This window comes from Hemiscyllium ocellatum, chromosome 16, assembly GCF_020745735.1.
Source record: "Hemiscyllium ocellatum isolate sHemOce1 chromosome 16, sHemOce1.pat.X.cur, whole genome shotgun sequence".
NCBI classification, from domain to species: Eukaryota; Metazoa; Chordata; class Chondrichthyes; order Orectolobiformes; family Hemiscylliidae; genus Hemiscyllium; species Hemiscyllium ocellatum.
In genome coordinates, this window is record NC_083416.1 from 31,728,956 (window position 1) to 31,747,851 (window position 18,896).

Consider the following 18,896-nt stretch of genomic DNA (forward strand, 5'->3'; position numbering starts at 1 on the left):
ATGTCATCTCAATTGATCCTGGATTGGTTTGGAGTCTACTGGGGAACTCCAGATGAGGCCACAAGATCAAGTATATCTGATTCTGAGTGAGGAGGAAGCCATAAATTCTTGAGGCTGGAAGCCTTTCATTATGGCAAGCATGGGGGGGGAGGGGGCAGGAGGAACTATTTCTGTTCCACCTGGCCATCAGTCAGGGTCTTTTGCCCTCAATTTTCTCACTCTGCTGCAGTTACCAACTTTCCAGAGCCTGGATCATGTGACCAATCACTTCAAAACCTGTCAAGCTCTTTGCTTTGGAGGCATGCACAAATGTTTTCTAGTGTCATTGCTGTCCCACTTCACTAGTGTTTACAGTCTGGTCTGTAATTTATAGACAAGACCTAGATACCTCAAACTTTTTAAAAATCTCTTTGCTGGTTTCCTTTAATATCTTGAAAGCTTGGAAATATCTTGTAACATTCCAGGTACTCTTGCTGGCTGAGTCTGATCAGCTAAAAGTGTTGGCTTTATTATTTGAAAACTATTTATTTGAAAGGGAAACAATTGATCAGACGTCATTGTGAATGTAATAAGAGACACTGATAAAGGGAGCTGGTGGATTTATTGTATTTAGATTTCCAGAAGGCAATTTACAACCTATCACGACAAAATTAAATACATAAGAATTCATGGTTTGGGGGGAACTCATTAGCAAGGATTGTGAATTCGGAAGAAGGTGGCAGTCATAAATTAGTTATTTTCAGGTTGGTGTAATGTAACAAGTGGTGCGCCACAGAATTGGTGTTGGGACCTCAGTTATTTACAGTCCACATTCATGATTACATAAATAATTAAGTTGAAAGAACTAAATGTACAATTGTTAAATTTGCAGCTGATACAAAGATTGGCCATAAAGTAAGTTATGAAGAGGACTTGAAGTGTTACAAAGGGATAAAGAGGTTAAATGAGAGGACCAAGGGCTTTGGGGGAAAGATAGGAAAGTGGGTCTGAGGATTATTGAATCAGCCATGATCTCATTGAATAGTGAAGCAGACTTAATTGGCCAAATGGCCTACTTCTGCTACTGTGTTCTTTGGATGATGGTAAGTTGGACAAGATAAGCAAATATCCATGACAGAGTGAGTGCAAAAAATGACACTTTTATGCAGGGAGAGACTAAAATTAGGGAATACAAATTTAAAAATTAGGAGTCTCCCATTTAAGATGCAGATAGGGATATTTTTCGAAATGATGTCAGTCTTTAGGACTCTCCTCTCTGGAGAGCATTGGTCACAGATTCACTAAATATTTTTAAGGCAGAGGTAGGTATATTTCTTGACTAAAAAGGGAGTCAGAAGGTAAAGGAGATGGGTAGGAAAGTGGATTTGATGCCAGTAAGAGTTTTGGAATGCACTTGCATTGCAAGACCTATGTCACTTACAATTGAAGATTAAGTTGGAGTGCCAACCTAAAGTTTAACTAGTTCCTGACAAGACCCATGACACCATTTATTAAGTTTATCAGAACAAATATAAAAGAAATTATACTTAATAAAAAGAGTAGTTTTCAACCTATTCAGGTTGGAGTGCCAGTTTGGAACACTGTTAAGTTGGGCACACATCCCTTGTTCTGTTCATTTGAGTATCTCCTATGTTTGGTGTTTCATGTGCACTAAAACCTGAGGCCACCACCTAGCCATCGCTTTCTGTCTCTGCTCAGAACGATCCTGAGTTCCAACAGGCTTATTACAATTAATGGTCATCTTGGATTTGCTCAACAATATATCCCAATTCTTGATTTCTTTAATATTCATTTTAGCGATTTCATTCCTACTGTCTTCCTGGTTTATTCTTTGATATGACAATCACTTTTGTAAGATTATCCCTTTTATGATAGCTTATCCTTAGTTTACAGCTATGAAGAGAGGCTGATATGCTAAGGGTGTTTTCTTCAGAATGGCAAAAGTCTAGGAGGATAGAGGTATATAAGGTTGAGGGGCATGGTCAGGGTGAATAGAAATTAGCTGTTCATCATAGTCAAAGGATCAAGAACAATTGGGCAGAATTTTAAAATGAAAACTAGATTTAGAGAGGAATTGAAGAAAAATGCTTTCACCCGAGAATGGTAGGCGTCTGGAATGAACTGTCTGGGACAGTTGTTGAGGTGGGAGCCCTCAATCTTAAAAAGTACTTGGATGAGCACTTGAGATTTCATAACATTAAAAGTTATGGGTCTGGTCTGGGTAAGTGGGACATGTAGGTATATTTTTGGCGATATAGATTTGATGGGCATAAATGCCTCTTCTACACTGTATGATTCTACAATTTACCAATTCCTTAAATTTTTACCAAGATAACATGGCCTTAGAGGTAATGCATTAATCTGTCTAGGGCATGTTATGTCACCACCTCGTGATGAGCTATCTTCCCACATATCCCAGTAAAGTTTTTTAAAACAACAAAGAGTCAGTATAGAACCTAAATCCAAAGTAATGTATACATTTGCACAGATACAGCCATAAACCTGTTATGAAGTTACAAAACTCAACTTTTTAAAACATAGTGCTTTACTTGAGTAAAAGCTGTCCACTTCAAAAAGTCATTTTTTAGCCCAAGTTTACATTTAGCCTGAGCTATTCAACAGCAAAAAACTATAAACCTTGTTTTTGACCAAACAATATGGTGTTCTTATCACAAAATATTTACGACTAACTACGCAAACAATATAATTTAGTTCCTCACTTGCTTACTCTATTAAAAGTTAACAGTTGATAAAAATTACTTAATCCTACCCCACAATTTGATCAGCTGCGGTTTTAGTGAATGGCAGAACAGACTTGAAGGACTGAAGGGTCTGCTCCAAATTTTTGTTCCTATGAATGAGTGAATACTTAACCAAAATAAATTCCCAGATTGATTTTTTTTTTATTTTTGTTCGAGGAACAGGAATAGGCCATTCAGTCTGTCCAGTCTGCTGCTCCATTTGGCTGATCCTGTATGTTAGTGCCACTCTCTCTCTCGCTCTCCATAGTTCTTGATGCCTTTAAAATCTGAAAAATTATTGATCTTTTTCTTGAAAATATTCTGACCTGACCTCCACAACCTTCTCTTGTAGTGAAGTTCACAGGTTGACCACCCTCCAAGTGAACAAATGGTTCTTCACCTTAGGCCTAAATGGACTACTCTATTTCATGAGACTGATTCCTAGTTCTAGACTCCGAAACCAGAGAAAACATCTTCCAGCATCCAGTCTGTGTAGACAGTCCTGTTAGATGTTTGTACTTTTCAATCAAATACCGGCCCTGTTAACCTCCCCTTCTCCTCCCCCCCAAAACACCACCCAACAGCACCATACAACTGTTAGGCAGTTCCATGGTATCAGCCTGGTGAACATTCACTGCACTTTCTCTGTGGCAAGTATATTTTCTCTTGCATAGAGACACCAAAAACTGCATGCAGAACTCCAGGTGTGGTCTTACTACAACTGCAATAAGATGTCCCAGCCTCTGAACTGAAACTTACATTTGCAGGTCCAGCTGTGAAAGTGTAAACCAGCTTGTCAGAAGAGCAATCTACAGACTGTGAAACTACTTTTTTAAAAAACAAACTATGCTCCATTCTTTTGAGCTTGCATCTGAAACTTATTAATTAAAATGTAGGACTACAAGAAAGAAAACTGATCAGACATTTGTAGAATTTTACGAGAGAATTACAATGTTGTAGGATTAGAGGTTTTGGTCACTGAAGTTAGAAAAATTCAAGAATTTTCTTTGTTTGTTTCTGGGTGGATGGAAGGGTAAAAGATTCCAGGTTACTCATGACTTATGCTTGACAATCTAACATATTGACATAGGTCAGCAAGTGCAACTCTTCCATATTCTCCATACACCATAGCAGTCTACCTCTCTTTATTTCTTAATTTAGTAATGAATGGTGTTCACATTCCAGAAGTGCCTGTGGTGTATGGAAAATGCAAGGAATTGAGGTGTCCCAACAAAGCTAAGTAATCACCTGGTACTTCCATTTTCTGGACATTATGCTATGCCAGTAGCTCATATCCAGCCTGTCAAGTCTGCTCCATCATTTGTCTGACCCTCTATTTTAGTGCCATAGTATGTTTCTGTAACTTGTTTTTTTGTTTTATGCCATACTGTTATTTACCAAAACAGTTTGGACTGCAAGAAGAGAAGAGGCAAAAGATGGAAAAGCAAAATCAACAAATAAAGCATGAAACCCAAATGAAAGACATGCTACATACATGTGACAATAATATCCAGGAACTCCAGCAGCTGCAGGTAATGGAAATAGCATTTGTTGCATGACTTTTGGTACAATTATCAGTTTTCTGTATAAAGAACGTTGTAACATGAAGTAAACAAAATTCTAGAAATACCTAGCAGGTCTGGTAGCATTTGAGAGAGAATCAATCTCCTGGTTTTGATTTTGCGGTTTCAGGAGAAAGTAGAATGTTCAGTTTCTGCAGTGACTATAAGCTGCTCGTTCATCCTGATAACACGCTAACTACATCATTTTTGTACAGAAATTAGTTCTAATGTCTATCATTGTCTGTAGTCAAAACTGAACCTGCTGTAGTTTCTATTTAATAATTCATGCAGGTGTAAAGATTTTATCTGAATCACAAATTAAACACACACCTAATGTAAACATTTGAGATTTGTGTTGTGTTCCTAATTTTTAGGGCGACCATGTACAGATCTCAGTAGGACTTGGCAGTAACTCCCCCACCAAATATTCTTACTAGAATTAACACGATCTAATTCTAAACAAATATGGCTAACATTATGATATTAATGAACAGTTTTTCCTTGAATTAATCATTTTGTCTTTGCCTTTGTATCCTTTGAATTAAACAACTTAGCCCTGGAGATGCTAAATGGAATGGTGTGTGCTGCATACATTTGTTTTACTTTCAACTATCAGTAGTAAACTGTCAATAGCTGAGAGTGGAATCACATGTAAAACTATTTAATGTTATTTCAGTAATGTAAATAGCTATGTGACAAATCAACTGCAGAAATTTAATTATCATTAATTCTTCAGAATGAGAAGTGCCATCTTTTGATTGAACACGAAACTGAAAAGTTAAAAGCACTTGATGAAAACCATAACCAGCAACTCAAGGAATGGCAAGAGAAGCTCAGGCCAAGGAAGAAAGTAAGAGATAAGATGAAAATATGTTTCCTCATGGCTAAACCTTGCGTATTTCTTATGATTTTTTTAAAAGTGAAAGTTGGTAACCATTCCTATATCCAACAATTCATCTGTATGTGCTGTTGTAATCAAAACAAGCTTATGTCAAGTGACTTTCATTCATTTAAGCAACACATCGTTTTGGGGAAAAAGTGATATTATGTCTGATTTCTGATGTGCAGTAGGACAGATGTGTGAGGGGTGGATATAAAAGCCAACGTTAGCCTTTCCACCATCCCTGACCTTATCTAAAATTTTATGGAAGTGGCAGAAGATGATGGACCTCTTTCTTGAGGTCTGTGAGTGGCCAATTAAGGCCTCACCTGCTGCCAGCAGTACATTATTCACCAGGAATTTTCCTTTGCTCCTTGGTTTATTGGGACTGTTCATGTACCTCACGGAGGCTGTCTAAGACTGGTCTTATAAACACGAGAGGGAATTATACCTTAAAGCAATTAATGCTTCTCCCAACGTTAAGTTGCTGCAGGCCAGCCATTGGGATCAAAGCTTTGAATTTTATCTGCGGTGAAAGTTTTGATGTGCTGCATCCATCAATTCAGCACAATTTGTACTCCAATTATTCCAACTTATTTTAATAGGATCAAGAATGCCATCACACTATGATAATGATAAAAAGAACTTTAATTTACAGAACAAATTTCATGAATAACCTAGATCACATCAAATCCAAAGACTTTCGTTGTGCAGTGAATTCTCACGAGCACGAGTGTAAGCAACAAACAGTCAAGCTGTTTTGCTTTGTGATAGTAGAAAGATAAATGTCAGTACATCAGGAGAACTCCTTTACCCTTCTCCAAAATAAATAATCTTATCTGCATTTACAGTATTCCATTTCAAGTGGGTAGTATTATGTAAATGCCCCACAGTCTGGAAGCTGCATTTTAACTGGTCTAACAGCTGTTCTTGAAACAGCTATAGTGAAGTGCTTCTTCCACTTCCCATTTATGACCTCATTTCGAAACCTGAAAATTGGCATGACCCTTGCAGGCTGCATTTACTTGTATGGGCATCTCGTAGCCCTGGGTTATGAATTGTGAAGCTTCCAGGTTATTTCCAAAATGTGGTTGATGAGGAATCCTTGTCCCCTTGTGACTGCCTGTCATCGGTGCATATTGGAGGATTTTGATACTTGATAGTCGACCCTGTTTAGCTTTGTTATGAGCACACTTGCTTCGGCCATCAAATCCAGCACTGAAGCTGCTTGCTCTTTAAGGTAGGGTTTCTCCCTTGTACCACAATACCTCTTCCTTAAAAAGTATTCCCAGTAATTTTGTTTTGTTTTACTCCAGAATGTATTTAGGACTTCAATTTGCTGTTAGTCATTGAGGCATATGACTTAGAAGGAACAACAGGGCATAAATATTTTTTGAAATACAGTCCTTAATTTAAATGTGGAATTATCTGCCACTGGAAGTGATTGAGACCAAGACACTGAATATTTGCAAAAATATCTGTTGTTTGGCAAGTTTTGAGAAGATTTTGTAGCTCAGGTTGAGGTTTTGGATGTAGGTTTACTTGCTGAGCTGGATGGTTCCTTTCCAGGTGTTTCTTTACCCTACTAGGTAACATCTTCAGTGGGCCTCAGGCAAAGCAGTGCTGAAAATGCCAGCTTTCTATTTATATGTTTGGGTTTCTTTGGGTTGGTGATGTCATTTCCTGTGGTGGTCACTTCCTGTTCCTTTTCTTAGTGGATGGTAGATGGGGTCTAACTCGATGTGTTTATCGATAGTTAAACAAAGGCTCTCACTGTCCACCCTATCTAATTCTCTAATCTTGTATGTCTCTGTTAGGTAACCTCTAAATCTTTTCTGTCTAACAAAAACAGCCTCCAGTCACTCAGCTTTTTCTCATAAGACTTTCCCTCCATATCAGGCAACATCCTGGTAAATCTCCTCTGCATCCTTTTCAATGCTTCCACATCCTTCCTATAATGCAGCGACCAGAACTGTACACAGTACACCAAATGCAGCCGCACCAGACTTTTGTAGAGCTGCAAAATGACCTCGTGGCTCCAAAGCTCAATCCCACTACCAATAAAAGCTAACACACTGTATGCCGCCTTAACAACCCTGTCAACCTGGGTGGCAACTTTCAGGGATCTATGTTCGTGGAGACAGAGATCTCTCTGCTTATCCACACTACCATGAATCTTACCATTAACCCAATACTCTATATTCTTATTACTCCTTGCAAAGTGAATCACCTCACACTTATCCGCATTAAACTCCATTTGCCATCTCTCAGTCCAGCCCTGCAGTTTATCTACATCCCTCTGTAGATAGTGCGGAAGGATGTTGCAGGTTACAATTTTACCAACTTTCGTGTCATCTGCAAATTTACTAACCCATCCTTCTATCCCCTCATCCAGGTCATTTGTAAAAAAATGACTAACAGCAGTGGTCCCAAAACAGATCTTTGCGATCCTTGATGGGCTGAATGGTCTGCTCCTACTTTCTATGTTTCTGTACATGATTTATTTTTTGCACCAGACTATGGTTTATTTTTCATATTTGTATTTACGTAGCTCCTTTATTTAGATTTAAAATGTACCAAAGTATCACATGCTAACAAGTTTGATTTTAAAGTTAAGAATTTGTAATGACAGAGCAGTGGATGAATAAACAAATTTTAATTTCATAGAATAATAGTGATATTGTAAAATATTACTTATGGTCAGTATTCAGAACTTGATTCTTCAAGGTCTTTTTAAATGTTGGTGCTTGAATGCTTAGGCCAGTTTTCATAGTGATCTGTTTGCTGCAGGCTTTGGAAGAAGAGCTGACCCAGAAAAAGAAAGACCAGGAGATCTTCTTTAAAATCAGTGAAGAAGCAGAGTGTCAGAGTCCAAGTTCTCCAAACAAGGTTGCCAAATTTTTCCCTTTTACTTCAGAATTACCGTAAAGAAGATCAGGACTATACTTCTAAAGGAACTCAGGACTACAGAGATGTGATCAAGTTGTTTATTTATATTTTCTGAACTGAAATTGTATTACTGTTTTCTGATTTGGGAGGGAAAGAAATACTGTATTTACTACTGATATCTTTAAAAAAAAACCCTTTTTGATGTTAACTGGGGTGCTTTGCGATGGATAAACTGCATACACATAGTTGTACCAAAGTATTCTTTAGTTGAAGGACTTCTAAATTCTTGTTTTTCAGAGCTTCCTTGTCTGTAAATGACTAGCTAACTAAGATAATGCATAATTATAAAGCAAGTTTTTTAAAAAGATGTCATTTAGTTCCTATTATTGAAAATAAGTTTTTACTAAATATTCTTAATGGCTTAATGAAAAACTGGATTCAACAAAAAAAAACTGTCCTCTTCAAGCAAACCACTGTATTAAGACAAAACCTGCCAATAAAAGTTATAATCTACAGCATGGTTGCTGTTTGTTTGACTTCACTATTTGTCCAGAAGCCCCCATCAACAATTTGATGCCAGTCACTCAGCTTGAGTATTATCCTGCTGGCTGCAGATCTCCCAGTTTCAATCTTTACCATAATTGTTGCTTTCAGAGAATCGCTTAGGGATACCTTTTCAGCAATTGTAAGTGGAGTTCATTCACTTAGGAGAAAGAATGACACCATCAACAAATGAAAACAATTCAGCAGAAAGGAAATGTAGCGAATGTTTGTTTTTATATAAAACCAGTGTATTGATTTTTCCCTTCCATCCATTGTCTTACTGAGCAGTGTTCAGGAGTTGGATCCTTACCCAATTTTTATAAATCCATATCTTCGATTGGAATAGCTTCAGGAGAGTTGAAAGCTCTTTGAATGGAGTTCAAAGTGATAGAAGGATCCAAGTAAATTTTGTCACTTGGATGTAAAGGATCAATCGGTTAAGCCCTAGCAAATTTCCTGGCATGGAGACGATTGAGGTGTACGTATAGGCAACTGTGGCATACACAAAACAAATAGTTTTTGAGCAGCTATGGGGCTGTTGTCAACTTTCATAGTGAGTACTGCATCTAGTTGTGGTTGCCAAAATATAAAAGATAAAAATAGAAATCCTCGATATGATGCAGAAAAATGCTGAGGCTGAGCCCTAGGACAGGCCTGTGAAGGTGGCTCTGGAGGATTGTCCAGGAAAAAGCTAGCCAAGTTCCTGACACGAGCTGACCTCCCGTGCATTCTTGCTGGAAGCAGGTTCACCTTGGTCATGGGAGCTTGCCAACAGTACCGTTAATCCAATTAAGGCACTGAGGGACAGTTTCTAGGACTCACCCCATGGGGGTTGCCTAATGAGGACAAACTATCAAAATGGGTGCCAACTTTTCCAACCTGAGATTTAAGCAGTGTCGCTTTCCAGACATTAGCCTGCTTTCGAGGTCCTGCCAGTCTCAGGACCAATAATAACACACTTAAAGATAACAATTGCAGCAAGGGAGTGCAGGCTAACCGAGCCTTCACCCATCCCACGAGGGAAATTGTGGACAGGCTGTTTGGTAGGTGGCGTTAACACCAACTCCAAGAACTGAATGGGTTCCTCTGCTTGCAGACCCACCAGCAGGATATGTCTTTCAGCTTCCTTTTCTACTTGTTCTGTTTGCTACTTCCACTTTGTATCTTTTAAACTCACCAGCATTTTACATAATTTATTTTTAATTGGTCTCCAGCAAATGACTCGAGTAGGCCAATTGGCCCCTCAACCCTTCTCCATCATTCTGGATCATCTATATCAATGCCATTTTTCTCTGCTATTCCATTGTCATTTGTCATTAGTATCTAGAAATCTAGCCATCTGTTTTGACATGCTTCACCACTGAACTTCTGGTCCTTTGGGAATACAGTATTCCAAACATTACCAGCCTCTAAATTACCAGCTTCTGCAGCTGTACAGGGCCCTGGTGAGACTGCACTTGGAATATTGTGCACAGTTTTGGTCTTCAAATTTGAGGAAAGACATTCTGGCTATCGAGGGAGTGTAGCATGGGTTCACGAAGTCAATTTCCAGAATGACGGGATTATCTTGCACTGAAAGATTGGAGCGACTGGGCTTGTATATGCTTGAGTTTAGAAGGCTGAGAGGGGATTTGCTTGAGACATATAAGATTATTAAAGGATTGGACACTCTGGAAGCAGGAAGCATGTTTCTGCTGATGGGCGAGTCCTGAACCAGAGGACACAGTTTAAAAATAAGGGATAAGCCACTTAGAACAAAGTTGAGGAGAAACTTCTTCACCCAGAGAGTGGTGGGTGTATGGAATGCTCTGCCTCAGAAGGCTGTGGAGGTCAAGTCTCTGGATACTTTCAAGAAAGAGTTGGATAGAGCTCTTAAGGATAGTGGAATCAAGGGTTATGGGGATAAGGCAGGAACAGGATACTGATTGAGGATGTTCAGCCATGATCATAATGAAAGGTGGTGCTGGCTCGAAGGGCAGAATGGCCTACTCCCGCACCTATTGTCTATTGTGTAAATGAATAAATTCTTCCTCATATTCAGTCCTAAGTGGCTTGCGCGTGCCCCCCCCCTTTCTGCATCTGGCCATGTTAATTTTGTAAGTTTCAATGAGATTTCTAAACTCAAGGGAATCTCTCCTCAGGGTATCCCAAGAATTTGTCTTTTGAATTAATGTGGTGAACATCTGCTGCATGTCCTCTTTGGCTCAGATATCCTCATGAATGAGGACAAAATGCACATAATACTCCCGGTCTGCTCTTTTCAAAGTTTAATGCCATTAACATAAGGTATTATTACTCCTGTACACAAATTCTCTTGTGATAAAAGCCTATACACAACTTGTTTTCTCAATCCACCTGAAGTACCTAAATCACTTTTAGTGACTAATGATCCAGGGTAACTTGCAGTTAAGTAATGGGTTGAAAGTTTACTGGAGTAGAGAGGATTGCACATTTCTGACTAAGGCTGTAGCTGATCTGATCATAAGGAGCAGAGCCAGGCTTGAGGGGCCAAACAGTCTACTCTTATTGCTTATAGGTAAAAACAATGACTGCAGATGCTGGAAACCAGATTTTGGATTAGTGGTGCTGGAAGAGCACAGCAGTTCAAGCAGCATCTGAGGAGCAGCAAAATCGACGTTTCGGGCAAAAGCCCAGGGCTTTTGCCCAAAACGTCAATTTTGCTGCTCCTCAGATGCTGCCTGAACTGTTGTGCTCTTCCAGCACCACTAATCCAAAATCTTATTGTTTATATACTCATGAACCAGGACACTGACTAAGGTCCCTTTGGAATTCAATACTTCCCAACCCTTCGATGTTTAAGAAATACTCTGCATGTGCATTCCTACAACAAAGTGGATACCTGGACACTTATTCACATTATATTCTGTCGTATTCTTGCTCACTTAATCTGTCTAATTCCACTTTAAAGCTCTTCGTTGCCAGAACATTTCCATGTAAATTTGAGGCACATTCAAATTTTGAAATAGTAGACTTGATGTTCCAGGATGTTGTGGTCTCATGTAGATTGCCATTCCAGTCCTTTTTTTATTTTAACAAAGAAGGGAGCTCTGTGTTTGAGAGGAGAACCTACTTTGGACTTTGTCAGAAATGCTGAGGCATACTTCCATTCTGATTGTTCCTTTGAAGCTCAGAATTGGTGGGAAAGGCAAACTGTCCCTTTTTCACAGCAGACTGCTGCCGCATTCAGATATTGAAAGATCCTGATAGTCACTGTGTCAACTGTGGTCAAACTGTAAGTATCTATCATATTAGGGTGCTGAGATGATGGGATTTCAGGTAAGTAAGGTGCTATGTTATCAGGATCTAACTGGACAGAGTGCCAGGAAAGCTGTCAGATAGGTAGAGGCTCTCGTGTCAAGTGGGTATGGTGCCATTTGGTAAAGAGGCCAGGTAGGTGATGTGGTATTTATGGTAGATTGTGGTGCACTGGGAATTTGGGGGAGTGGGGGAACGGAGGGATGCAGAGAGTGTGGGTATCTAGTCCAAGGGGATTGGAATGGGTCAGATTGGATCCAGTGTGGGGTGGGTTGGGGGAAGAGTTCTTGGCCTGGAGGTGTGGTTAGAAGTGTATGTATGGGGTCTGTTCAACACTTAGGAGTTAAATTTTTTATTTCATTGTAAGCTTTGTTGAATAAGTGTTTTCCTTAATTTCATCAGAATCCCTCTATCTGATTTTCATGGAGAATTTTGGAGGGTTTCAGATATAAAGGAATTGTCCAGTGGAAAACTCAATTTCCTAGTAATTGCTTCATTGTGTGCTATGGAGAGGATTCGTTTGGCCCCCACATGCAACTCCTTTCTATGCTAGATTAATAACTGCGGCCAGTGGAAAATTTGGGCCATTATATTTGGTCCTTGCATACAAATTGATAACTTGTGCATAATTGGGATCCAAGCGCTAACCGTTGCAGCATCCCACTAATTATAGCCTGGTGTCCTTAGAATGACTCTTTTTTTATTCCTACAATTTCCTTTCCATTCATCAATCCTCTTGGTACATTACTCTGTATTCCATGACGGTTATTTTGTTTACTATTTGCTGTGTTGTATCATAATCTTGGAGTACTTAACTTTGTGGAAATCAGTTTAGCTGCCTAAAATTTCCAAATTTATTATCTTTCCTTTTTTGTCCAAAGCTCTTTGTCTTTCAGGAGTGGCCTTGAGATTTCAATGACTGATTTACTGAGATGAACTGCAAAACTTCAAAACTGCTCAATACCAGGGTAGCAAGATTACACTTGTTTCAATAACATACAGTCATAGAGATATACAGCACAGAAACAGACCCTTCAGTCCAACTCGTCAATGCTGACCAGATATCCCAATCCAATCTAGTCCTACCTGCCAGCGCCTGGCCCATATCCCTCAACCCTTCCTATTCATATACCCATCCAGATGCTTTTCAAATATTGCAATTGTACGAGCCTCCACCACTTCCTCTGGCAGCTCAGTCCATCCATTAACACACTCTGCATGAAATAGTTGCCCCTCAGGTCTGTCTTATATCTTTTCCCCCCTCACCCTAAACCTATGCCCTCTAGTTCTGAACTCCGCCAACCCAGGGAAAATACTTTGTCTATTTATCCTATCCATGCCCCTCATGATTTTATAAATCTCTATAAGGTCACCTCTCAGTCTCCGATGCTCCAGGGAAACAGCCCTACCTTATTCAGTCTCTCCCTATAGCTCAAATCCTCCAATCCTGGCAACATCCTTGTACATCTTTTCTGAACCTTTTCAAGTTTCATAACATTTTTCTGATGGGAAGGAGACCAGAATTGCATGCAATATTCCAACAGTGGCCTAATCAGTGTCCTGTACAGCTGCAACATTACCTCCCAACTCCTGTACTCAATACTCTGACCAATAAAGGAAAGCATACCAAACGCTGCCTTCACTATCCTATCTACCTACAACTCCACTTTCAAGGAGCTATGAACCTGCACTCCAAGGTCTGTTTGTTCAGCAACACTCCCTCAGACATTACCATTAAGTGTATAAGTCCTGCTGAGATTTGCTTTCCCAAAGTGCAGCACCTCACATTTATCTAAATTAAACTGCATCTGCCACTTCTCAGCCCATTGGCCTATCTGATCAAGATCACCTTGTAATCCGAGGTAATCTTCTTCGCTGTCCACTACACTTCCAATTTTAGTGTAATCTGCAAACTTACTAAGTGCACCTCTTATGCTCACATCCAAATCATTTATGTAAATCACAAGAAGTAGAGGACCCAGCACCGATCCTTGTGGCACTCCACTGGTCACAGGCCTCCAGTCTGAAAAACAACTCTCCACCACCATCCTCTGCCTTCTACCTTTCAGCCAGTTCTGTATCCAAATGGCTAGTTCTCTCTTTATTCCATGAGATTGAACCTTGCTATCCCTATGGACTATCCCTAATCAGTCTCCCACGGGGAACCTTGTCAAATGCCTTACTGAAGTCCATATAGATCACATCTACTGCTCTGTCCTCATCAATCCCCCTTGTTACTTCTTCAAAAAGCTCAATCAAGTTTGTGAGACATGATTTCCCACGCACAAAGCCATGTTGACTATCCCTAATCAGTCCTTCCCTTTTCAAATACATGAATGTCCTGTCTCTCAGGACTCCTTCCAACAACTTGCCCACCAACAACGTCAGGCTAATAGGTCTATAGTTCCCTGGCTTGTCCTTACCATTTTCTTAAACAGTGACACCACTTTAGCCAACCTCGAGTCTTCCAGCACCTCACCTGTGACTATCAATGATACAAATATCTTAAGAGGTCCAGCAGTCATTTCCCTAGTTCTCGTGTATACCTGATCAGGTCCTTGGGATTTATCCACTTTTTATACATTTCATGACATCCTGCACTTCCTCCTCTGTAATATGGACATTTTTCAAGATGTCACCATCTATTTCCCTACATTCTATATCTTCCATGTTCTTTTCCACAGTAAATACTAATGCAAAAAATAAGTATCTTCCCCCATCTCTTGCGGTTCCACACAAAGGCCACCTTGCTGATCTTTGAGGGACCCTATTCCCTCCCTAGTTACCCTTTTGTCCTTAATGTATTTGCAAAAATCCCTTTGGATTCTCCTTACATCCTTGATCCTGGCACCAGGGAAGCAACACACCAATCTGATTTCTCGCTGCTGGCCACAGAAACGTTTGTCTGCACCTCGGACAATTGTTCTCTTGGATTAGAGCCAGTCTCAGTACCAGAAACTTGGCTGTTTGTGCTACCTTCTCCTGAGAATCCATCACCCCATACATTTCCAAAACAGCATACCTGTTTGAAATGGGGATAGCTACAGGAGACTCCTGCATTAACTGCCCACCTGTCTTACCTTTCCTGAAGTTAACCCGTCTATGTGACTGTATCTCCGACTTTCCCCTCTTTCTATAACTGCCATCCATCACATCTCCTTGCTCTTGTAAATTCCTCATTGCCTCTAAGTGTCTCTCCAACTGATCCATGCGATGAGATAGGATTCTCAACCAATGGCATTTATTGCAGATATATTCCTCAGTAACATGTAAACTTTCCCTAACCTCCCACATCCAACAAGAAGAGCATATCACTCGACTAAAGGCCATTTTTGCTCCTTTCAATCTACAGACCCAGAAAATAGCACTGTTTTATTCCTCTACAAAATACTGCTCCAGGTTAAATTAATACTTATGGCTTATGTTTTAAGTTTAATCAAGAGACGTATCTCAACAAAACAAATAAGAAAGAACCCACTCTACTCACTGCTGCAGACTTACTGTAAAGCCATGCTTAAAATATCCACTTATCGGTTTCTGTGCTGTGACCTCTCCCAAACAGGTATCTCCAAGATTAGTTGTGAATTTCACTGTTTGTTAATTTTTCCAGACGCACTCCGATGTGCAGTGATACATGAATTCAAACAGCAAAGGCAGTAACTGCGCAGGTTCACTGCTGCGTTAGTTAACAATGTGGGTTTCTTTCTCCCTCCCTCTCTCTCTCGCCTGCACTGATCTCACCATCTGCTTCCTTTGTCTGTTCCTCTCCCTTTTAAAACTGCTGTTGTTTTAACTTTTTCTCCAAAGTTCTAAAACAGTGCAACAGCATATAAAATAGTAATTGCTGATCTTGGACTTTGAGGAAATCACCTCCAACACCTAAAATACCTCAAATAAGGAGTAGCTGTTACAGCCACAAACTTTTCCTGTTCTCCATCTTGGATTACCCAGAATCCTTTTTTTCTACCCAGAATCACAGTTAATGTCTCTTCCCTTTTTGTATCCCTCTAATTTGATGTGTTTTAACTGTCAAGTCATTTTTTTCTCTAAATGGTTGCTGTTTCAGAGCAACTTGCCTTTAGCAATCAATTTCTTGCAAAGTTTCTGGCAAGGTCTTCTGACATAGTCTAAGTGGAATGATGTTACTCTATGCCTGAACATCAGTCTTTAGATTTATGATTCTGAGCTTTTATCTCACCTATCAGATCTGAATGGTTTTGTGTAATTTTCTCTAGAATTTGTGATATTCAGTCATTTCATGCATTGTATGATTCCAGTGCCTGTTACACATTTACCTTCTTGGTATTGATATTTTGGTTTCTTTTCCTTATTTTCTCCTTTGCTGTACTTCTGATAATTCCTTTTATAATCTTTCTTTGTCCTATATGTTTCCCCCAGCGATTGGTATTCTCAGTTTGTACATGTGGGACATTTATTTCTGTCTGGAGTCATGGTCGTCCATAGCACTTTCTCATCTTTCTCTTAGTTTGGTGTGGATTTCTTGCTTTTCATACAACTGCTTTTTTATACAAATGCTTTCTAACCTGAATATTAGCCTTTTGGGTAACCACGTCTTCATTCATCATCTTGTGGCTTTATGGTGTAATATTTTGAGCTTGTCTTGAATTAGTTTTATATTTCAGGTTGTGAAGAGCTTCAATCAGTTGATCTATGATTCTGTCATATGTTTTTTTCAATATTAATTTTCTGGCTGCATTCTTCAATCTTGTAAAAGAAATTTTCAACAGGCTCCCCTAGTCCCTGTCTCAGGTTTTGAAACTCAATTTGGTCAATACAATGATCCTTCACTGGCTAGAGATATGTGCTGAATTTTCAAACAAGCTTTATCTGGATTTTAACTGTCATCCACATTCATCTCCCAGTTACTGATCAAATATAACCCTTTCTCTCAACCACAAATGCATGTAGCTGATCCTTCCCTCTTAGAAAATGTGTTCAATGACCTATTGAAAGTCAGTTTGTGTTTTACTGCATAGATGACATCATCATCTTCCCAAATCAATACTGGCTTTAGCTATGCATTCATTGTTATGGTGGTGGCCACTATATTGTTTTAGCATATCTTTTCTCATGTTAATTTGAGTTTTTTTCTCAATCCATTTCAACATTAAATCTACTTTAAACATTTGAGTCTTACAGATGCACACTGGCACCATGTTATCTGTTCCCATAGGTTCAAAACAATCAGATTCTAATGCTGGAGCTTCTTTTTTATTCACTCATAGGACATACCTGTTACTGGCTGGGCCACCATTTGTCATTCAACTATAGTTGCCCTTCAGATGAAGTGATCAGCTACCACCTCAAACCACGCAGTCCATGTGTGGTAGTAGACTCTCAATTGCATTCAGAAGGGAATTCCAAGATTCTGACCCAGCAACAGTGAGGGAATGGGCAATATGTTTCCAAGTCAGAATAGTGAATGGTTTGGAGGAAAACTTGTAGGTGGTGGTGGTCCCGTGTATTGCTGCCCTTGTTCTTTGAGATGGAAGGGGCGGTTGGTTTGGAAGGTGCTGTGAGAGGATCTTTAGTGAATTTCTGAGTGCATCTTGTAGATACTTCCCACTGCTGCAATTAGCTTTATAATGGAGGGAATAGATGCTTGTGGATGTAGTGCCAGTCAAATAGCTGCTTTCTCCTGAATGGTGTCAAGCTTTTTGAATGTTGTTGGAGCTACCATCATTCAGGCAAGTGGGGAATATTCCATCACAGTCCTGACTTGTGCCTTATAGATGGCAGACAGACTTTGGGAAGTCAGAGGGTGAGTTAGTTGCTGCAGTATTCATCATCTCTGCTGATCCTGTAGGCACTGTGTTCGTGTGATGGGTCCAGTTGACTTTCTGGTCAATGGTAAACCCCAGGATTCGGATTGTGGGGGATTCAGTGATAGTAACACAATTGAATGTAAAGGGAGGGGTAGTGATTAGATTGTCTTATTGGAGATGGTCAATGCCTGCCATTTGTGTGCGACTTGCATTTTTTTAGCCCAAATCTGGATGGTGTTTAGATCTCACTGCATTTGGAGATGCAAGTAAGTTGTGCTAAAACAGTATGATGGCCATGACAGCAATAATGAATACATTGCTATAGCTCATAATGAACTGAAGAGGTGAAGATGTCAATGAATGTATTTCATGATGTTGCCCATATGGCTATCAGACTGATACATTGTTGCTCACAACCTGCCAGCAAGAGAAAATATGAAACCTTGGATGTGCATGTGGACACTGATGAGTTCCTGGTTCTTTTCAAATAATATATAACACAACCTCCATCTCATTTCTGCAACTCTTCATGTTTGGTCCTCAACAGTTCTTTCATTGGGACACCTGCTGGCCACCCGAACAATTAATGAGTTTTGAAGAGATTTGTAGCTCGTTGCAAGGCTCCAAAACAAAAAAAAAAGGGAGCATTATATATATATCCCTGTATTAACTCAGGAGTCCCCCTCCCAGGGCCCAGGGCTCAGCAAGCTTAACCATTCCAGTTAAATTAACACTCTAGTTAAGACAGCAGACAAATCTTCGTCCAAATAACTCAAAATGTGTTATTAAAAAAAAAGTCTGTTGTGTGGTGTACCATATTTGTGAAAAAATCCAAGGGAATGTGCTCCATAATTAATTTCCGCCATCCCAACAAGCCCAGTGGGTTCTCAGACACCCAATTCATCAGAATATTCTTCCATGCGCAGTAAGTAAGGATATTAAATAGTTTCTTCCCACACCCGCCTAAAGATAAATTTGGTAGACCTAGGAGGAGAGATATCGGGTCTACTTTAACTTCGGTCCTCAATACCCTCCTTTTCTCTCCTGTGCTGTATCTTCCAGTGCTCCAATAAGGATGAGCCTATGGCATGTCCAGAAGCAATGGGTAAGAATACCTATGCTTATTTTACACTTGGGGCACATTGGAGATGCCCCCTTTTTTAAACTTCGCCAGACAGCCTGGTGCCAAATGGACCCTGTGCAGAACTTTTAACTGCAT

General features: G+C 39.7%; 1 protein-coding gene across 2 annotated transcripts in view; it reads left to right on the forward strand.

Moving 5' to 3' along the window:
• stk10 (serine/threonine kinase 10) overlaps positions 1-8,578 on the forward strand; it is a 111,168-nt gene extending 102,590 nt beyond the window's left edge. For both annotated transcript variants that reach the window (XM_060837104.1, XM_060837106.1), the window contains 3 exons: positions 4,148-4,273; positions 5,040-5,153; positions 7,974-8,578. In XM_060837104.1, the coding sequence (XP_060693087.1) occupies positions 4,148-4,273; positions 5,040-5,153; positions 7,974-8,111 (378 nt within the window). In that variant the 3' untranslated portion in view covers positions 8,112-8,578. The remainder of the gene's footprint in view (positions 1-4,147; positions 4,274-5,039; positions 5,154-7,973) is intronic.
• Positions 8,579-18,896: the final 10,318 nt, after the last annotated feature.